The sequence below is a fragment of the Myxocyprinus asiaticus genome, chromosome 31 (genome assembly GCF_019703515.2).
Source record: "Myxocyprinus asiaticus isolate MX2 ecotype Aquarium Trade chromosome 31, UBuf_Myxa_2, whole genome shotgun sequence".
NCBI classification, from domain to species: domain Eukaryota; kingdom Metazoa; phylum Chordata; class Actinopteri; order Cypriniformes; family Catostomidae; genus Myxocyprinus; species Myxocyprinus asiaticus.
The window spans coordinates 12,675,417-12,698,601 of NC_059374.1; the positions used below are offsets into that span (position 1 = coordinate 12,675,417).

The following is a 23,185-nucleotide window of genomic DNA, read 5'->3' on the forward strand; positions in this document are numbered from 1 at the left end:
ACTTCGGTCTGAGATGTCTGGTTTATTTGTGGCCGAACTCTCGCACAGGTGTCCTGTCTCATCTTGTCACCTGTTGTATGCATCGCGTGGTGTTTGCCTCGCGATGTACGCTCAGGCTTTGTCTGGTGTGAGAATGCATGGCATTGCTTTGTTGGCGTTGCCGTGCATTCTCTCATCTTATCTGTTGGCTGGCATGAGCGCATGTTGCCTATTGTATTGGCGATATGCGCTCGTGCCATTTGGGTGTCTGTGTCTTGTGAGAGACGTGGCTTTGTTTTGTTTCTGTATTGCCACGTGTCTCTCAGTCTTGCGTCATACCCCGCCACCTTGTTTGCCTATTATTAGTTCATTAGTCACATCCACCCTGTCTGTTAACCTGTTTGATTTCTCTCCCTATTTTAGGCTCCTTGTGTGTGCTGTCCAGTGCCAGATCATCTTGTTTCACGTCTCATGTCTGTCCTGTCTCCTGTGCCTTATCTGTTCTGTCAGTTCCGGTCAGTCCTGTTTCTGTTCATCCGCCCCAGTCCCGCCTCAGAGGGTTGCCTGCGTTGGACTGTGTTTTTTCCCCTTCAGGGTATTTCGTGTTTTTTCCCATTGTTTTTTGTATAAAATAAATCTTCTGTTTTTCTCTCTGCATTTGGGTCCTGCCTCTGCTACTGCTTCAACTCGTGACACATCTAACGATTTTAAACAACATCTGATGATCTTTTATAGCTATATATACATATATAATATATTATTATTATACTTGTTGTTTCCACAACCTCATATTAACTAAGACAATAGTTTATTTGCACTTCTAGAAAAAAATTTGAAAGGTGATTAAGATCTTTAAAAACTTTGAAGAAATGCTGACTAGTCACATTACCTAAAATACACATTTTCCCTTGTGCTTTCATGTACATTTTAACATGACATCTGTATGTTGAGAAAAAAGTTTTCAGACATGTTATTTGTCTGAGCTATAAAGTTCTTATTTTAGTGCTTTCTCTAAAAAAATCCACTCATCACATTTACAGTGGTTTTATATGTTTTAAAGTTATGACAATTTTTTACTGTAGTGCCCATTGTCATGACTAACAGTCAATAGAAATGAGCCAGAAAATGAAATCAATGAGCCGGTGTGTTATGGTGTGGTGTGTTGCGGGCTGAGTTTGTGGGCCGCTCTGGGCCAGAAAGTCCAGGGCCACTTTTTTAGTCCCAGTCCACCCCTGATTGTACACAATACAAACAATATGAGTTATTAATAAACAGAAAGCATAATATCTTCAATATCTTGGTTGCTCCCTAGTTGACCATGTCTCGGCCTTTCACAGTTTCCTGCTATTGAAATGGTATGCCTTGCGTTCCTGGGGTATGCGTTTCATCTAGTGGCAGTGCTCAAATGAGGCTCTTGTTTTTAAGTGTACAGTGGAATGGTTTTGTTGGAAGTTTGTTTTTCATAAAAAAAAAAAAAAATGTCTCCCTGACCTTGATGGTGTTTGTTTAAAAGGAGCCCATAGAGAAAACAGAACAATGGTCATAAAACTTCTTACATGTTTCACAGTGTTGCCACAGACTTCAAAATTAATCTTATTTATGCTTTCATGTCAGTTCTGAAGGTTTGAGAATTTTCATCACACTTTAGTAACCCCCCCACCCCACACATAGTTTAGATCATGTTTTCTTTTGTAACATGAAATACATGTAAGGGATAATGTACAGTCAGACGGTCATTATCACAAAACAAAACCTCGAAAGAGTGATTTTTATCATTCTGAAGGGGTTCATTTTGAGATAATGCCCAGGAGACTGTATATTATTCTACTTATAACATGTCTTCTTACAGTGTTGGGCAAGCTACTAAAAACATTTTTTGCTAGCTATGTTACCAACTACTCGGCAGAAATATTTATTAAGCTAAACTGAAAGCTAAACTATGGAGAAAGTAACTAGTTACACTACAAGCTACACACCAAAAGTAGCTTGCTACATTTAAGATGCATACTGTCATAGACAAAGCATCTACAATACTTATTCAGACGTTTCTCAAAGCCATGGTATAGTATAGTATAGTGCAATACATTATGGTATGGGACAGTATGGTATACTAATATTGTATAGTAAAGGTATGTAAAATATACAGTATTGTGCAATATAACATGTATATAGATGTAAAAAAATATGTACAGTCATATGTATACATGCTACCTATACAAAGCCATGTGATCAATATTAAAAATCACTATTTTTACATTTTATTTTTCATATTTATTCTACTTCCTGTACAAACCCAAACTCATTCCATTATATAACAACTCTACGCACATATACTATTCATATTATCCTTTAATTCTGTATCCAGCTGTTGTATTCCTACAGTGCTTGCAGTGGAAGAAAAAAAGTGCAGGTACTCTCCTTGTTAGTATTAACATTTATTTTACATTTTTTATGTAAAACTGAAAAAAAGAGCATTATGTCTCTTTTTATTATTATTATTATCCTCCCATTCAGTGAGGGGACAATTAGCCTTTTCTTGTCCTGCAGACATGAATTTGCACACAGGAGCCAGATACTTGTGCAGATAATAAATAATCATAAGAAACACTGAACAAACTGATTTGATGATGTTCAGGTCAGGACTGTGAATGCTGATACACATCAGTATATAGAACTAAACTCTGTCAGGATTTATGCATAGGCAGGTTCAGTGACACTTCACAATCTTTTTACGAGGACTTCAGAAAACTCAGGTCAGGGCGTCATCCGGCCCTCGACCACCATCTGCGCCCCCAGCCTGTGGACCAGCTTGAACTTAAATGGCTGAAAAGCCAGATACCAGTGGGTGATCTGAACATTGGTATCTTTCATGCAGTGGAGCCATTGGAGCGGGGCGTGATCTAAACAAAAGGTGAAGGCACATCCCAACAGGTAGTACCGGAGAGTGAGGATGGCCCACTTGATGGCAAGACAATCTTTTTCAATGGTGCTGTACTTAGTCTCCCTCAGTGAGAGCTTGCGACTAATGTACTGCACCAGCTGTTCATCCCCCTCCACCACCTGCGAGAGCACCACCCCCAGCCTCCTGTCTGAAGCGTCCGTCTGTAAAATGAAAGGGAGAGAGGAATCGGGTGAACGTAAAAGCAGTCCGCCACAAAGTGCAGCTTTCAATGCTTAAATGCCTGTAGACACTGGACCGGATCTGGTGTTCCCTTTTTTGTGAGATCCATCAGCGGGTTGGTGGCGGCCGAATAATTAGGAACAAACCTTCTATAGTAGCCAGCCAGCCCCAGGAACTGTCTCACCTCCTTTTTTGTCTTGGGTCTCAGGCATGTTGCAATCACTGCAGTCTTATCTATTTGGGGACGCACCTGCCTGTGACCCAAGTGAAACCCCAGATACCATACCTCCACCCATCCAATTGTGCACTTCTTGGGGTTTGCCATGTGTCCCACTCATAGCAGCGACCTCAGAATATCCCCCAGATGCTGCATGTGCTGCTGCCAATCATTACTGTATATAATGATGTCATCCAGATAGGCAGCTACTTAAGCAGAGTGTGGTCTGAGGACTTGGTCCATAAGGTGCTGAAACGTAGCCGGGGCCCTGTTAACCAAACGGAACTGTCACAAATTTGTATAAGCCAAACGGTAAAGCCATTTTTTAACAGGACTTTGGTGTTAAGGGGATCTGGCAATAACCCTTTGTCAAATCCAGTGTCGAGTAAAAGCGAGCTTTGCCCAACCGATTGAGCAAATCATCAATATGAGGCATTGGGTATGCGTCAAATTTAGACACTGCATTGACTTTTTTATAATCCGCACAGAATAGGGACTAGAACAACTGGGCTGGACCAATCACTGTGGGATTCTTTTATTACTCCCATATCGATCATTGCATCTAATTGTGTTTGGGAAGACGGTAGATACGAGTGCGTACCACTACCCCGGGTGTTGTCTCGATGTGGTGCTCTATAAGATTTGTGCACCCAGGCAGAGGCGAGAACACGTCTGCAAATTCTTTTTGCAACTGAATCACAAGGGATCAGGGTGAAATGATTGGCTTTTAACTTCACTTCTGGCCTGAGCTCCTCCTTTTCCGAAACTACTGTCACCAGTGTCTCAGGGACCGCCTCAGTCAATAATTTCAGGAAGGTTGGGATGGTATATTTGACGTGCATCACCTCTATCTGTTCGCCTTACCTCATAATCGAGATCTCCTACACGTGTGACCTCAAAGGGCCCTTGCCACTTGGTGAGTAATTTAGAGCTCGACGTTGGGAGTAATACAAGCACTTTGTCTGCCGGTGCAAATTCCCGTAGCCGAGTCCCCCCGTCATACAGTCAGCTTTGACGTTCTTGAGAGTGGAACAAATTTTCCTTCTGTTAGTTGACCCAAGGAGTGGAGTTTTGCTGTAAGATCAAGAATGTACTGAATTTCATTTTTAGTGTTTAAAGGTCCCTCCTGCCAAGCTTCCCGCAGGATGTCGAGCACACCGCACGGTCGACACCCATACAGCAGCTCGAATGGGGAAAACCATGTGGAGGCTTGCAGGACCTCTCGAACTGCAAATAACAGGGGATCGAGCCACTTGTCCCAATTCCTAGCGCTCTCGTGAACAAACTTACAAATCATATTTTTCAGGATTTTATTAAATTGTTCCACCAACCTGTCTGTCTGTCGGTGGTAAACACTGGTGCGAATCGATTTAATACCCAACAATTCGTATAGCTCGCGTAGTGTCCATGACATGAACATAGTGCCCTGATCAGTGAGGATTTCTTTCAGAATCCCCACTCGGGAGATTATTCTGAAGAGTTCCTCCACAACACTACGTGATGAGCTGTTGCGCAGAGGCACTGCTTTTGGATACTGCGTTGCATAGTCCACAAGAACCAATACAAAGCGATGTCCATGTGCTGTCCGCTCCAATGGCCCGACGAGGTCCATGGCAATTTTTTCTAAGGGGACCTCAATTAATGGAAGGGGGCGCAATGGCACTCTTGGTGTGGCCGGCGGATTCACCAGCTGACATTCACGGCATGCCGCACACCACCTGCGAACATCCCCACGAATGCCCAGCCAATAGAAACGGGCCATTTGTTGGTTCAGTGTCTTTTTCCACCCTAAATGACCTGCCATTGGATTATAATGGGAAGGGGGGGGGGGGGTTTACGTCATGCCGGGGGCTCCCCGGCCTGAGAGAATGGGGGAGGAATGTGGCAGGGCGGAAGGCAGTGCTGGGTTGTGATTCTACACACCCGGCCCCTAATCAGGCTGATTAGCTCGAGAGGGATAAAGGCCAACTGGAGACGGCAGTGCGAGAGAGACTGAGTTACAGACAGCTGTCCGACACCTGTGTATGTGTTTGTGCTTTTGTTTTAGTTAATCATTAAATATTATTTATATTGTCAAGCCGGTTCTCGCCTCCTCCTTTCCATTGATGTGTTACACGGGGTAGGCTGGAAAAAAGGGGCAGAGCGAGAGGAGAGAGAGGAGGGAAAGAGAGAGTGAGGGGAGAGAGAGTTAGAGCACTCTTCTCCCCTCTGATATGCCGACATATGGCCCTCAGCCAGGCTGACGGCCTACTGCAGCAACGCCATGTGATGGCAATGGACCCACTCCGCCATTTCTTTCAGCAGACAATGGATAAGCTGTTCCAGCACCACTAGATCGATAACTCTCTCGGCATCGCGGTCCTCAGCCAACAGCAACTTCCGGCAGGCGTCATGGAACTGTTAAGTGTAGGCAGGTCAGCCACGCATGTCCAGCTTCATCAAACGGAAGCGTTGTCAGTGATGGTCTTCTTCAGATTGTCATACACCAGTATACTTGCCACCGGTAGTTGTTGCGCCATGAGCTGGGCTTCCCCGGAGCACAGGGGAATGAGTCAAGCTGCCCACTGGGCACGCAGCCACCTCCAGATCTCGGCTGCTCTTTCAAATAGGTCCAAGAATGCCTCCGGATCATCTTCTGCCCCAATTTTCATGAGGGCATGGGGGGCTGCTGTGTCCGGGGTCACGGCCAGGGCTTCCTCCTGGTGCAGTAAGCTCCAGATCACCTGCCGGTCCTCTGCTTGCGCCTGGAGCACCTCCTGGAACCGGCGATCCTGATACTTGTGCAGCTCAAGCAGGACCTGATGTTGGGAATGATGGATGCTGGCGAGGGACTGGATGACTTCTGCCAACGGTGAGGACTCCATACTGGCGTATACTTCCTCCAAACTCCCGGGTTTTGGCACCAGTGTAAAGGATCTCTTGCACTCTTAGAAGGAGGAAGCAGAGGACAGGGAATTTCAAACTCAAAAATGGTAATATTTATTCGTACGCTCAAAAACGTGCTTTTCAGCGGAACACTCCTGTCAACCCAAACACAGCTCTGAAGCTTGGTTCTCTCTTTTTAAATCTCTGGCGTGGTCCCTCCTTTTATCGCTCTCCCCAGTGCTTACTGCAAACAGAAGATGTTAGATATTATAGCACTCAGGTGTGTAAATTTACCATTTTCTTTCTTTCCGGACGAACGCTCACGGGCTGCCCCGATCGAGCCGGAGTGTACAGACATTACATCGTACCTGGAGATTCCAAGAAGTGGTGGTATGCATGAAAAAAACTCCCGGTACGCTGTAGGGTAAATTATAGAAGTGCAGGTTCATGTGTGAAAACTGGGAAATCTGGGAAATAACACTCCGATATCTGATGGTACCAGATGATAATACTGTATTATGGTACTTTGATATACAATTACCATATTTATGTAGCATTCTGTGTTTACATGGTGCTTCAAAGTACTTCGATGAATACCATGGTACTATAATGGTACTTCAATATGATTAACATTGTATCCATTGTATTTACATGGTGCTTCATGGTAATGGTACATGTCCAAAAAACATGGTAATGCCATGGTACATTTTTTATGTGTTTTCATGTAGGGTACTAAGGCCATGTTCAGACTGTCAGTGCAAATCCATTTTTCTTAAATATCCAATTGGAATCCGATCATATTTAACAAGTCTTAACGGCAAAAAATCAAATGAAATATACGTTTTACAAATTCATTTCAAGCTACATTCAAATGTGCTTTGAAATCCTATTCAAATCACATTTCCGGAAATCCGTTTCAGTCTGACCGCTCTGATCAGATCTCAAGTGGCTTTTTGCCATATGTCACTTTTTCACACAACTTGACACAAATTCGCCACTGATTATTTAAAAAAAAAAAAAGTGCTTTGTGCCAAACTTGCGGCAAATTTTCCAGTGTTGCCAAAGGTTTGCTGCAGGTTCAACACTACCGGTGAAAAGCTGCAGACTTCTGGCAAACATTTGCAGTGAATCACAAGCTCATTTACATGTGAAAATAACGAGTGGCAAATTTGCAGCAAGTTTGTGGCAAATTTGCCATGAACTCTCGATTTTTGTAGTGGATGAAGCATGAAATAAAGTGATGATTTAAACGATTCAGTGTGCACTGGGCAGTCTGAGTGTTTCAGATTGAATCGTGAACCGACTGACTATGTGTGACCTATTCACTATACAACACTGCCAATCACTGGCTACTTATCAAATTACCAAAGTAAATAACTGTAAAGTAAATATTGATTTAAGTATAAATTATGTTATTATGTGAAAAGAAAGAGACAACTGAGTAACAAGAAACACTGCCCATATGACTGTTGATTATCCTACCAAATAAATAAATAAATAAATGGACATGAAATACAGATTTAAGTTAAAATTATTTTATAAGCTTACTTGACCATAAAGTGATACAAGAGAACAGGAGCATATACAATAAGCAGAAAAGGTGTCTTGCAGTACCTGGATGACCACTGAAATACCCCTTTCCCCAGATGTGTAGTCGTTATTAAGAAATACTGTATATGACTGCTTGATGGCAAGATTGACCGATCAAAAATGAGTATTCCAGACAACTGTATAATAATAGACATGAACATACAAGCCATCATCTTGTCACATTTATAGTCTTGTTCACTTGTTCTGATATATATTGCACACAAAAAGGCCAAGAGCTTTCTGAAAACAACAAGATCTTATCTCATTGGCTGATTTTATGCAACTTCCAGCGATCAGTGTACACAGGTTTTTATTAATCCAATGAGCGATAAAGTCATTTTTACAAGGTACCAGTACAATAAGCACTTCAGAGGAATATTTAGTTGTTGAATATCGCTGTACCTGGGTTTCCATCCAACTATTTTTTGGCACATTTTGAAATTGCACATAAGAAATCCTGAATGGAAATGCTTGATATGCGAATAAATTCTCAAAATTCGCTAAAAATGAAATGCGTTAGGAGGAGGTGGATTTTATAGAGTTTCGCTTTAGTTCAGATGTGCTTAAGGTGATGGAAACAGTTTATTCGCAAAACGATGACGTGTTTTTACCATTCGTGCACGTTTTATGAGTGTGCAATGGCTTGATGAAACTGGCTCAATGAAAGGACAGACCTTGGGACGCAATTCTTTGAACATAGCTCTGGACATTCAGAAGTGGTCTTTAGCTGGTCTTTAACATGGGTCCTCACTATCCACCAGAACAGTTTTGAGCACGGGCACTCCCATGCGAAGGCTCCAATCCTGCAAATAAAACTCTCCCCAAAGCAAGGAGGTCATTCAGCTGCTCCGTCATGACAAGGGGCTCCCTCAAGATAATGCGCATGACGTAGTGGATGGAAATGCCTAACAATTTACATTTTATTTAGTCTAATTTTTAGAAATGTGCTTAAAATTTTTTAAACATTTCAATGGACTTGGTAGCAAAAAAACAAAATATTCTTGAGGACACCTTTATATACAGCTTTGTTCTCTTTTTTCTCTTTGATTTTATATTAACCCACTCTATGTCACATAGAAAAAGCAAACTGTGGTACTTTACATGTCAATCAGATGGTATCCTGTCTTAGTGGGCCATTCTTGGCTAGAATAAGATGCAGCGTGGACCAGACTTCATGTTGACAGTTAAAACTGTGGCTCTGCAAGACATCAATGTTAATAATGAGCAATTCAGAAATTACGTTTATCAGTTTATTTTTTTAAATAGTAGACATCAAACCACAACTTGGTGCTTGCCCATACAAAACTCACCATGACGCTAGGGTTTTGTGGGGGGTTGCAAAAGCAGTGCTATGTAGTTGCTAAGGTGTTTTTAGTGTTCTTCAGTTTAAATCTGGTCACTTAGAAAATAAAAATCACACATTTCCTTCAAAAGCCATATGATTTGAGGTATCATTCATGTTTGTAGCACAAATTATGCAATTTAAAAAGTGTAATACTTGAGGCAGAAAGTATACTTTGGTAGTTCACTTGCCAAGTATGTCTTGTGCGCTGTGCACGTGATGCGATTTCATTATCAGCAAACTTTGCGTGTCGTCATCATGTTTAGGCTGTGCTAATTAATTACTGAGTTATCCTGTCATAAATAAATAAACCATAATGTTTAGGGGGATGAGCCAATCACTTAACACTTTTCTCACATTTTTATCGTGTGCTTAAGTCATCTTAATTATCTTATTTAAGAATAGTTCCTCACAAAATTACATAATATATGGTAGATTAAGTACAATGTGTCACAGGAGTGTGGTGTTTATTTCAAAATGCCTTGAGGGATCTAAACAATAATCATTAAAAATGAGTCACGTTTGAAGGAAGTTTTGCATGAGGTAGTTGGTTACACTTCCTCTGTCTTTCTCTATTCTGCTTTCAGTGTAGCTACTTATATTTTGGAAAAGCCCACAGTCTGCAGTTTCTATATAGCTATCTGTTCCTGTAGGAAACAAAGATTACAAATCTCCTTACTATCTCAATTTTTTTTCGACCAGACAACAATGAGATTACAAAGAGTGCAAATAGAGATCTCAACACTTTCTCAAACTGTGCTCAGATTTTCCAAAACACCAAAGTCAATATGATCTCAAAACATTTCTCATCAAAATCTTCCAAGACCATGAGCTATGAAAGTGGAACCTCCAAGCAATTAAATGTTCCTAAAGCTTACAATCAAAGAAAGCAATAAAAAATTTAAATCAGTCAAAAGAGATGATAAAAAAGCCAATTTGCACCTTGCACACAGCACAACAAAAAGTTCAGCTGTCTGTTCTTTCTCTCAAAGAAGGGGTGGGACCTATCCAGGAGGTAGGAGGGGCTATGGTAAGTGAATTCACTTGTCATGATAACACTTCAGTTGTAAAACCCTCCACAGCATGGTTGCCTCCCTCCCGCCTCTTCAATGCGTAGAGCACAGAATGCTGAGGCTTTTGCTGACAAAGATACCAAGACACAGCAGTGAGGAAGGGGGTGGGCCAGAAAAATAGATCGTCAATCAAAGCAGCAGGATTGACTCACTCATTTACACTGTAACGCATTCAGAGAGCAGGACTGAGACAGCGTGTCTAGCCCTCAATGTGAACCCAACGTGCTGCATGTGAACTACAGGTGTTCTGCAGTTACTGGACCATCTGTGGAACTGAGAATAAAGACAGGATTTACTGAAAGGATACTTCAAGGCAATCCAGTAAACAACAACTTTTGGGAAATACTTTCATTAGAATGCCAGACAAAGAAGTCTGCTTTTCATCAATGGGATCAATGGCTAGTGGATTCTAACAGGATTCCATCTCCCTTCAGCTGCTTGTGGTTGTGTCCATAAGGTATTTCTCAAGTCAAACTGGAGGAAAGGACTTCTTGACTTGAAATTCTGGAGTGAGTGAGTAGAACTTCTAACCTTGGGGCAAGAATCCTGTGGGGAGACTGGGAAAAGGGCTAGAGGAAGGGGGAGGGGAGAGGTGCTTGGGATCTTGCTCCAGTCTCTGTGGAGAACTGCCTTCAACTTAAGTGAACCCCCCCACCCACACACACACACACAAACACACTGAATCTAGCACGCTTTGTTAACAGAGACGCTACAGAGAAGTGTTTGATTGCCTGCATTTTTTAACTGTCAACAGAATAAGTGCATTAAGGAGATATATGTAACGTTCAAGCCAAGGGCGTCTTGTGGTTTAAAGCTAACTTGTATGTTGCACATGCTTTATTTTCCCCTGTTGAATCTTGGATTGAGGGAAATCCTCTTATCCTGTTGCCTTTGCCTGACTACCACCCCATAGGGTGCCTTTGTTTCTCAGCGAGATGTACAACACCACGTCTCTGATGGACAGCTCAGCTCAGAAATGGGGCGCCAGCTTCAACAGCTGTGACAGTAATAATTCTCTGCAGCTGAGCAACATGACGCTTTGCCCAAAGAATGACAACTTCAAGTATGCACTCTACAGTATAATTTTCAGCATTGTCTTTATAGTGGGACTCATCACCAATGTTGCAGCCATGTACATTTTCACATGTTCGCTGAAACTGCGGAATGAGACCACAACGTATATGATGAACCTTGTGGTATCAGACTTGTTGTTTGTGCTCACACTCCCCTTAAGAGTTTTTTACTTCATTCAGCAAAACTGGCCGTTTGGTAGCCTCCTCTGCCAGCTCTCCGTCTCACTCTTTTACACCAATATGTACGGGAGCATCCTGTTCCTCACGTGCATCAGCGTGGACCGCTTCCTGGCCATCGTATACCCCTTCCGTTCGAGGGGGCTTCGGACCAAACGGAATGCCAAGATCGTGTGTGCTGCTGTTTGGGTTTTGGTGCTCTCCGGAAGTCTTCCAACTGGCTTCATGCTTAACAGCACTAACGTTCAGAACAATACCACATCTTGCTTTGAGAACTTCTCCTCGAAACAGTGGAAGAGCCATCTCTCCAAGGTGGTGATCTTCATAGAGACTGTGGGGTTCCTGATCCCTCTGCTCCTGAATGTGGTTTGCTCTGCTATGGTGCTCCAAACTTTGAGGAGGCCAAAGTCCGTCGGTCGGGGAGGGAAGCTGAACAAGACAAAGATCTTGCGGATGATCATTGTCCATCTCTCCATCTTCTGCTTTTGTTTCATCCCTTATAATGTCAACTTGGTCTTCTACTCAATGGTGCGGACAAAGACCTTAAAGGGGTGCGCAGTGGAATCGGTGGTCCGGACGATCTATCCCATCGCACTGTGCATTGCTGTATCCAACTGCTGTTTCGACCCCATTGTCTACTACTTCACCTCAGAAACCATACAAAACTCCATCAAGAGGAAGTCACAGATTAACCGTTCATGTAATGCCAAGTTCTCTGAGGCCTTACAGTCAGAGACAAGCTCTACCCTTCAGTTCAGCTTGAGGTCCATTAAGAACAAGATGTTCCACAATGAGTCTAATGTATGAGAACTAGGAGATGGTAGTATTGGACAAATGGATACTTGGCCCAAATCCTATCTTGGTTCAATTCTCAAAGTCATTACATAAACTTGATCTAAGGAAAGTGAATGTCCAAAAAGCACTCTATGGTGAGTGAAATATGGCATAAAACATGTAGAATATGCCCTATATGGGTTTGTTAATATTTTCCAGGGCAATAAATAAACTACACCCTTTTAGAGGGATTTAACTCCCTCTTAAAGACATACTTCAAGCCCAGTACTGGACGGCACATCTGTTCTCAATGGAATTATTTCCAAACATTTGAATTGCTTAAATGTGGAGTAAGCATCATGCAAATATATTAACTGGAACTTGATTAAAATAGACCAGAACTTCTAACAATATGTGAATGTACTTACATTTCCAAAATGGTAAGTGAATGTGTAAAAAACATACAATGTTTTAACCACTATTTAAATAAACCTAGATATGAAATAGATTTCGCAATACCCATTGACAACACATTGACTGCCTGAAGTGTCATACTATTAACAAGCTGCAAACTTTTGTTGGCACTTTATATCTTACTGTATATTAACTTTGCACTGACATTGATACTGTTGTCATAATGCACTGTTTAGTTTTCTGTTACAAACTTCACATGAAAACAAAAATTTTAAATCTAGTCAGAGGTATTTATTTATAATAGATAATTCTTCCTTTCTCTGTAATGAATGTTTATATAGCATGTTTGCAAGAAACAATACACTCTTAAAACTGCAATCACAAGGTTATGTTTTTTCCTTCTATATAAATGTTATTCAGGATTTACCATATAAACTCTTTACAATCTATCTGTCATGGTAAATGTGAACATTTAATGGCCACAATGTAAAAGGTGACGTTCTTTCTCTGGGGCTGTTAGAAATCTTCAGTGGCTTACTTTGATAAAGAACAGCCTCCCACCCTAAACGGAAAAAAAACAACATTTCAACCACTTTGGGTCATTATCTACAAGTGTCAGTAACTATGAGCTGTGAATCAAATGTTTACCTGTATAGAACCAACTCAGCAACAATATAATGTTCATTTGATGTCATCTGCTGCAGGTGAAACCAAGTTGAGGTTTGGGGTAAATGAGGTTGAGAAATATCTTCAAAACTGCGTCATTTGTGACATAACAGCACAGCTCTAGATTTGGCAAGAACTGTCAACACATGCAGTCATGACCAAGATCCCAACCTCTAAACGTGCCTGTTAAAGGTGTTGCTTTATCTGTAAACAAACACCAGACACAAATGGAAGATACAAAGCTCTTCAGCTCTTGACACAGTTGACTGACAAATATCATTATGTATGACCACAATGTTCTAAGCTAGTTTAGCACGTGAAAAAAAAAAGGGAAATGAAAAAGACTAAAAAAACAAACTGGCAAACATTTGCGGCGAATCAAAAGCTAATTTGCATGTGAAAATAAAGAGTGGCAAATTTGCTGCAAATTTGTGGAAAGTTTGTGGCTAGTTTAGATTTTTTTGTAAGGGTGTACTTCACATGTGTTAGGAAAAAATATATACTTTTGAGTAAGATGACGTGCAATTATGAGGATATACTACCACATTAAATTGTGTCTTGATAACCCCTTTGTCTCAAAGCTAATGTTAGCATCTAGCAAACATGTAATTAATCTTTACTTCCTTTTTAGGTGAGTACCATGTGTGCACCTATTTTCCTATTTCCAACATGCTATGATTTGGAATGAATTAATTCTAAATCTTGCATACTGTTTAACAGTTAGCAAATTTGATTGCAGCTTAAGCCAGTTAAAAGAGTGCAGATTGTGCCTTATGGCTCATGGCACACACTCAAAGGTGTGGAGGGAGTGATTCAGGAAAGTTTGGAAACTCTGAGGTGTTTAGATGTGCCAGACTTCTTTTCCTTTCATGTCATCATAGGGCATTGCCTCCACTAGCACACATGGGTGAACGCAAGTCTTAGTGTGGAGTTGGTTCACCCATCACTAATCCCTCAAGATCACATTCTCTATCCAGGACTTTATCAGAAAATTGCAAGTTTTTAAACTGTAGTGGTTTATGATGCATTTTGTTATTCATGATACACATGCATAACACTGATGCAAATGCAAAGATCAAAATATGTAAGATTACAAATCAGATAAGAGTGCTAGTTTACTCTAGTGTCTGTATGCATATGAGTAAAACATGTTGAGGTCACATTTCACCCCATAATCAAAACACAAAAAAAATGTTTTTGCTTAAAGAAAATAAAGCCTATTTTAGGACTATTAACATGCAAAAATATAAAAAATAAAAATAAATGTACAAATAAATTTATATAATGAAAAAAGTGTCATTTATGACATTTATATTTATCAGTACTCGTATGTCAAATTAGAAAATTTATTTCTATGGACACTTTTTAAATTTTTTACATTTCTTTATATATATATATATATATATACAGTATATTGCAGGTTTGGTCCTCCATAACAGATGGCTTACTTATAATTGCGTATATTAAGCTAATTCATTTTTTAATTATTAGTTAATTATTGAGCTAGGTTTTTTTTGCATTACATTAAATGGAATTTAGGGGAAAATGAGCTTAATTGTTATGAAAATAATGTCATAATGCCACAAATCTTCTTAGTCCTAAAACTAGGCTTAATTTTCTTTAGGCGTAATAATACCTGAATATGCATGTTCTTGAGAGGCTTCGTAAAATTAATTCAAATGTAGATCTGCATGGATGTCTGCTTATTTCACTTGATTTTGCTTCATTTTTTCTTCTCAGCGGCTTGTCTTCCTCCTAGCATTGAGGAGAGAGCTGGTGTGGTTTTGATAAACACAGGATTAAGTCTCCAAACTTCAAACAAGTGTTACACACCCATATTTTTCCCTGCAGCTCAGCCCTGCACAAACACTGCCCAGCACGCCACCTCCAGCCCCACTTCAAAGCTTCAAAAACTTCCCACAGGCCTGTTTACTTTTTCTGCACCTTTGACAGCCTCATTTCCTGATCATGAAGGAGGGGTGCATCAAGAGAACTGAAGATGGTCTTAACTAGTTTAAGACTAGAACTAATGTTTAGTCTAAGATTCTGTTCTGTTACGATTTTACAGTGGTTGACAGAAGTGTTTGTTTTCGATTTAAAAGAATAGTTGAGGAATAGAAGAGAACCTAAAAATAAAAATGTATTTACACACCCTCTGCTTTTGCATGTTGTGCACTCAGAAGCCAAGACAGCAGAGGAGTACAGGGATGCAAGAAAACAAAGAGACTAGTGTATGTACATGTGAGTGACCTCCTGACCTTTCGACATGTGAGCGCCGCATTACAAGAAGCTCTGTGAAGAAAAGCAACTGTTTGAAAAAATGCCAGGACATCATAACTGTTCCCAAGCCCTGTTGTTTATATGTTCCTTTGTCCTTTAAATTGGAGATTAGCATATTTATTGACATGTACTTATAGTGAAACAGAACAGCTGAACAAGCAAAGCAAGAACCGGCTGAAGTTATTGATAGATGCCCCAAGGCTGCCAGATTAGGTTTCCATTCAGCCCTGACCCATTTCAGCAGCACATGTGACAGGAACTCTCCAAACTGACTAAGGTATGCAAACCAATGAAAGCACTGAAAAGCATGTTTCCTCAGAGTGTTTTTGTTTTTGACTGTGTTGCAGCATTGTAGTGTTCTTTTTTCGTTCATCAGTTATCCAACGTGACCTTCGGTGCATTCAAGCCATGCATTTTATTGGTATGTGTGCTCCAGTTGTGGCCAGTGCTTTTCAAAAGTGGGGAAGCACAGACTATTGTTTTTCTATATCTCTATATCTCAAAGTGTGCAATGATGGCTGAAAAAAAATACATCAAAAAAATAAATCAAATAAAACTGAGGAACTGGACAGAATATATACAGTAGATTGTGCAGTGTCAGTTATTATTGTGATCTGAGTAAGAACCTCACCCTCTTAAAGAGCTGGTTAGAAGACTCAGCTAACCACAGAACAACTGTTGAACAGATGTGTGTCTGTGTGGTCATACATTTCTGATGACAAGTTCTATATATGTACCTCTGTGTTGGATCTCTCTCTCTCTCTCTCTCGCTCTCTCTCTCTGTGTGTTTGTGTGCTTGCATATAGTGAAAAACAAAAATCACTATTAGAGAATAATAAAATTATATATTTTGTAAGTAAAGTCTGTACGTAAAGGAATAGTTCATCCAACAACCAAAAAGTGTCATTATTCACTCAGCCTTCATGTTATTCAAAACTTGTATGACTTTCTTTTTTCCATGGTAAACAAATGGAGATGTTTTGCAGATTGCCCAAACTGCTCTTTTTATACAAAGTGAATGGGGAGATTGGGGACTGAGGCTATCGAGCTCCAAAAATCACAAAAAGCATCATAAACATACCATAAAAGTGGTCTATATATGACCTTAAACCTGCCTTGACGCACCATGTTTGTATGTACCCAAGCGCAAATGAGATTTGAGATTTTTGTCAGGGAACAAGATTTTCAGTGAATAACGACTTAAATTTTACACAAAACTATTGTATGACTTTAGAACAGTTGGAATATATATATATATATTTTTTTTCATATTTGGCACCGATCAATTGGCCACGATCTTTATCGGACTGATTTAATCTTAAATCTGTGATTGGTGATTGGTCGATCGTGCCTGGATTCAGGGCCGATCGTAATTGCAGCTAGCACTAAATCACACACTGCTACTCTAATAAATGAGAACTTGCTCAGTTCTCATGTCATGAAATGTCATGAATAATACTATTCAGACAGGTTGCTCCCTGCTAACATTTATCTGGATAGTAGTTTTGCTAAGTCCCCCTAGATCTGCATAGACTTAATTAAAGCAACATTATCCTCAGCCAGAGGTAATGACTAATACTATCTGGATGGGCCAACCAACGCTACCTTATCCAAGCAGTACTTCTGATTAGTCCCTATAGTTTCCTATATACTTTAACGGGAATAGTATTAACAATAATCAGATGGTATCAAATACTATTTAGGCGAGTTGATCAACATTACGCTGTTCTTAATAATTATAATATTAAAGGGATAGTTCACCCAAAAATGAAAATTCTCTCATCTTTTACTCACCCTCATGCCATCCTAGATTTGTACGACTTTCTTTCTTCTGCTGAACACATATAAAGATTTTTAGAAGAATATCTTAGGTCTTTAGGTCCATACAATGCAAGGGAATGTCGGCCAGAACTTAAAAGGTCCAAAAAGCAGGGGTGTAAAGTAATTGAGTAAAAATACTTAAGTATTATTATTATTTAAGTATTGTTTTTTGGGATTTGTACTTTAAACGGAATACTTATACTTTTACTTAATTAATTACATTTACAAAGAAAAAAATAGCACTTTTTACTCCTTACAATTTTATTTAAACTTGAAAAGTACTCATTACATTTTTGCAGATCATTTTCTTTCGTCTTACTGGACTGAAGCCACCTTTTCACTGCATCCGATAAACGACAGATGACAGACCAGAGGTCATTATTTGAAATGGAGCATCGCACGGTGGCTGTGTAGAGTTCTGAACATTTGCAGAGGTGGAATTTCGGATCTGATTTGAGTGTCGGATACGTTGAAATATTTGTGCAACTAGACTGTATGTGACTGAATTTGATGTATTCATTCACAACTATGAGCACGAAATGAGAAACACTGATGGTTTTTGTCCTAAACTTTATTCGATGCATGCTACTTCTACAGATTGTCAGTTATGAAGTCAAAAAAGATAATTCATTTTGCAAATAAATACTGTATATAAAAACAAAAGGCTTTTGTAATTAAATGTGCACGTCATTTATTTTTACACTTGCCTTCATATTTAAATCATATCTAGGAATTTCTCCCTATTTGCTGAATTATTATTGTTGTTGTTGTTGTTAGGCATCTATTAATTGTAATAAAAACTATAAAACCAGCAATTAGACTGATAATAATAATGATAATAAAAATAATGGAATGAGTAAAAATTAATAATGAATTTGATTGAATTCATCCATCTGCTCAACAGCAAAGTTTGGTAGCAAACCTCTGAAAAAAATTCACAAAAGCAACAACATTACTAACTTTCTTCAAAGCTTATTTCTTACTCTATGTCTCAAGATATCGCAATTCGTGAGTGCCTTCTCCCAGGCAATGAACATTGCGTGACTGTGGCAACATCTTTGCAAAATAAAATTATGTGGTTCATTACACGCCACAGGGAAGTGAAATGTCCTCTGTGTGGCGCTAAAAGCAAGTGAAATGTTCTCCCGAACAGATGAGGTTTTTAAGGTAAATGTTCTATCGAAATTTAAATCAACAAAACCTACCTTCCTACCCCAAACTTTAAACCTAAACCTAACCGATAAGTGTCATAAAAAGCAAATGAGATGAAAAACACCATTTCTGAAGCAACCATGGCATTTTGTGGTGCTTGTATGAAACTTTCGGCTCATGTGCTAACTCGCAGGACTTGTACCCTGGTCCTTTGTATTGCATGTGCAATAGTCTATCAGTTGAGCTAACGTGCAATTTGATCACACATAAACAAGCTTGTAAATGTAGTTGGTTATGTAATGCCAATGTTAAAATGAGTCATGCGCTATAGTAAAAGTTTTATATGGCATAAGATAGCATTGTTAAGGAACAGAGTGAAAAGTGTTTATGAACTGATAATCAGCCATTTTACTCGTGATTTGAGTGAAAGGGGATAAAACTCATTGTGTTAGTGCCTCTAGTGTTCATTCCACCAAGAAACTGCCATGCTACATACAATGTAGTTATTGTAACATTATTCTATGACCAGGTTGCAAATGCCACTGGGGGGGAGAAATATGACAGTCGTCGGAGACAGTATAAAGGATTGTAAAGATTTAACAAACCAGTCGAATTTAACAACATCCTCTCTCACATAATCTCCTCTCTTGATTTCATTCTAGCTAGGAAAAAAGTTATTTTCTACTTTTTTTTTCTCCCCAATATGGAATGCCCAATTCCCAATGCGCTCTAAGTCCTCGTGGTGGCGTAGTCATGCATCTTATCACGTGGCTTGTTAAGCGCGTTACTGTGGAGACATAGCGCGTGTGGAGGCCCGCGCTATTCTCCGCTACATCCACGCAACTCACCACTCGCCCCACTGAGAGCGAGAACCACACATTATGGTGACCACGAGGAGGTTACCCCATGTGATTCTACTCTCCCTAGCAACCGGCCAATTTGGTTGCTTAGGAGACCTAGCTGGAGTCACTCAGCACGCCCTGGATTCGAACTCGCGACTAGTCAGCGCCATTGCTCACTGAGCTACCTAGGCCACCACTTTCTACTTTTTTAATACTTAAGTACAGTTTAATGTGAATACTTTTTTACTTTCACTCAAGTATGTTTTTGGCTAGATACTTGGACTTTTAATTGAGTAAAATGTACACTTATTATCCATACTTTCACTTAAGTATAATTTCTGAGTACTTTTTACACCTCTGCCAAAAAGCACATAAAGGCAGTATAAAAGTAATTCATATGACCCCAGTGGTTAAATCCATGTCTTCAGAAGTGATATGATAGGTGTGGGTGAGAAACTGATCAATATTTAAATCCTTTTTTACTATAAATGTCCACTTTCACTTCCACATTCTTCTTCTTTTGTTTTTGGTGATTCGCATTCTTCATGCCTATCGCCACCTACTGGGCAGGAATGAAAATGTATAATAACTCCTTTTGTGTTACACAGGTTTGTAATTAAATGAACTACATTTTTAGGACTATTCCTAAAAAATCTGCCAAGGCAAAACAACAAGACACAGTACACTTGGATTGAAAGGAATAGTTTTAAAGGAATAGTAGGCCCACAATATTCATTAAAACATCTCCTTTTAAGTTGTGCATAAGAAAGAAAGTCAAATGGGTTAGGAACGACCTGAGGGTGAGTAAATTATGACAGAATTTACATTTAAGTTATAAAAATACAGTTCTATTCAAGTTACACTATTAATACCTTATGACAGTTTTATCCTCAAGTGATATATGTTGTTTTAAGGATATTTTGATATTTTTACAGGAAAATAAGACAAAGATCTACTGATTAGGAATCTGATATTTTGTAGCGTAGTGTTATGAAACTAAAAATTCACCTTTTATTTTATGAATTTAGATTCAAATTCTCTTACAATTTGTAACTTGTACCCTAATACTAGTAAGCAAGCAAGCAAAAAATAAAGTAAAATAAATAATTAATAATACTTTAAGATGTCTAGGCAGGACAATAATGCAATCTCAAATATTCAAGGAATTTAAAATGGCAAATGTTATTGCACTTGAGACTAAACACACACATAAATAAAGCATCTTCTTCATGTCAGAGAGACTTTAGAGAGCTATGAGCCTGTGTGTGTGTGTGGAGGGGGTGAGCTGTTGTTGGTCCTGGTTGTGATGTTTAAGCTTTATCTGAACTGCATCAGGGGCCTTGCACATAAACCAAAATGACTGCTCTGAGTACAGTCTTATCTTATCACCCTAACATCTCTCCACCTGGGGCCAGGATTGAGAATAGCCAGAGCACACACAACACACAAAACACTCACACACACAAATACTCATTGTACCCAGTACACAAATCTCAAGTCTCTGCACCATTGTATCTTGTTTTATCAGAGGGGTAAGAGAAAAGATCCTGATGTGTTCTGAAAAAAACAAAACAAAACAAAACAAAACAAAACAAAACAAAAACAGTATGGCTGGTCACTGGTGTTCCAACTTCCAACAAGGATTTTTCATTAGCATAACCAGCAAGACTTCCTTGGTTAACCAGCATTACCAGAAATAAAAAAAAATACAGGTCGACCAGTTTAAAGGAATGTTTAGGGATCAATACTTGTTACGGTCAAAACACAATTTGTTTTTGGCTTAATGCTGATCACCACAAAAATTATTTAGACTAGTCCCTCAAATATAAAAAAAATAAGAAATGGTTACAGAAAGGCATTTACAATGGACGTCAATGGGGCCAGTCTATAAACATTAAAATAAACTTTGTTTCAAAAGTATAGCCACAACATGTAAACAATATCTGTGTTAACATGATTTTAGTGTTATGATATATCGTATTAACCTTATCTGTGAAAAATTATATCCAATATTGCAACTTTGTTATGATGATTTAAGACTAGTAAACCATGGAATCTGGTAAACGGCGTAACGCCGGCAGATCCCTGATTTTATTACACTAAAATCATGTTTACAGGCCTTTACGTCTTGTGGCTATACTTTTGAGACAGTGTGCATTTTAACATTTAGAGACTGGCCCCATTCACTTCCATTGTAGGTGCCTCAATGTAACTGCGATTTTTGCTTTTTTTTAACTAAAAATTATTTTTTGTATTTATAAACATTATGCTACAAATGATTTGTTTTTTGCTTTGCTTACATTTAAACATCCTTAAAACAAAATAAATTCACCTGATAAGGCAACCTGCACAATATTTTCAGACTTGTTTTCAGAGAATATATCTTGAATATAAGTGTATTTTTGTCCTTTGCAAGTAGAAATACAAGTGAAAAAATCTGCCATAGCCACAAAACAAAAACTTATTTCAAGATGTATTCTTTGAAAACAAGTCTTAATATCTAATACACTTTTGCTTATCAGGTGAATTTGCTTCAGATAGCTCAGAACTTACAATTATGGCCCACAGGAAGACAGTTAAGCAAGGGAAATGAACATTATCAGTCTGATATGAGAAAATTACAGCTCTCCAAAACATCGACGTTCTCACACTGGTTACAGTGTTTAAAGCCATGTAACAGATAAAGGATGGGCAAGGAGGAGGCGGGAACCGCCTGAACAGTAAACATAAAGTTCTTATAAGAAACACAACTTAAAACAAACATAAACAAACACAGACACACATACACATGCGTCTCTCTCTCTCTCTCTCTCTCTCTCGAACTGGCGCCTCTGGCTCCCCTTTATCTCGCTCTCCCACTGATCAGCTGATTCAGCTAATTTGTGGTTATTATGGTTTTACTATACAAATAACCTAGTTTAACTATGGTTTTACTATAGTAATATTATAAACTGTAGTAACCATAGTTTTTGGCAGAAATAAAAATTAATTTCTATAGTAATATTGTAGTTACCATGACTGTTGTAGGCTGACCATGTTTTGTTTTTTGGTGGAAACCATGGTTTTACTATAGTAATATTGTAGTGTAGTAACTATGAAAAGTAACCATGTTTTTTTGGTGGAAGCCATGGTTTTAATACAGTATATTGAATCCATATAGTACCCATGGTTTTACTATAGATTAACCAAGGTAATTCTTGTGGTTACTATGGTTTTACTATGAATATCAAGGTTAAAATATGGATACTATAGTAAAACCATGGTAAATTTATTGCGAGGGCAGGCAAAACTTATGGCGAGGGAATGCAAACTATTGAGAGGGCACGAAAAACTTGTTGTGAGGGAATGCAAACTATTGCAAGGCCGCATAAAACTTATGGTGAGGGAATGCAAACTATTGCAAGGGCACGCAAAACTTAGTGCAAGGCACGCAAAACTTGTTGCGAGTGAATGCAAACTATTGCAAGGGAATGCAAACTATTGCGAGGTCACGCAAAACTTATTGCTAGGGAATGCAAACTATATTGTGAGCGAATGCAGACTATTGCGAGGAAATGCAAACTATTGCGAGGGCACGCAAAACTTATTGCGAGAGATTGCAAACTATTGTGAGGGCATGCAAAACTTATTACGAGGGAATTCAAACTATTGTGAGGCCACGCAAAACTTATTGCGAGTGAATGCATACTATTGCGAGAGAATGCAAACTATTGCGAGGGCACGCAAAACTTATTGCGAGGGAATACAAACTATTGTAGGGCACGCAAAACTTATTGCGAGGAATTTCAAACTATTGTGA

At 39.2% G+C, this 23,185-nt stretch overlaps 2 protein-coding genes across 8 annotated transcripts in view; one reads left to right on the top strand and one right to left on the bottom strand.

The window, feature by feature from the left end:
- cysltr2b (cysteinyl leukotriene receptor 2b) overlaps positions 1-17,970 on the bottom strand; it is an 81,050-nt gene extending 63,080 nt beyond the window's left edge. For 2 of the 7 annotated variants that reach the window (XM_051664908.1, XM_051664903.1), the window contains exons 1-4: positions 13,274-17,970; positions 13,164-13,187; positions 9,083-9,171; positions 8,874-8,970 (exon numbers count right to left, since the gene is read on the bottom strand). The gene's annotated coding sequence lies outside the window, so the exon portion shown is untranslated. Of the gene's footprint in view, positions 1-8,873; positions 8,971-9,082; positions 9,172-10,339; positions 10,458-13,052; positions 13,188-13,273 lie in introns of those variants that run through there. The other 5 variants (XM_051664901.1, XM_051664899.1, XM_051664905.1 and 2 more) reach the window with 5 other exon arrangements.
- LOC127421774 (lysophosphatidic acid receptor 6-like) lies at positions 10,190-13,003 on the top strand. Its single transcript, XM_051664897.1, has one exon. The coding sequence runs from the start codon at positions 11,123-11,125 to the stop codon at positions 12,242-12,244; it is 1,122 nt and encodes a 373-aa protein (XP_051520857.1). The 5' UTR covers positions 10,190-11,122; the 3' UTR covers positions 12,245-13,003.
- Positions 17,971-23,185: the final 5,215 nt, after the last annotated feature.

Bases quoted from the DNA above. Each gene is read 5' to 3' on its own strand.
- LOC127421774 (XM_051664897.1), top strand. From the start codon at position 11,123: ATGTACAACACCACGTCTCTGATGGACAGCTCAGCTCAGAAATGGGGC.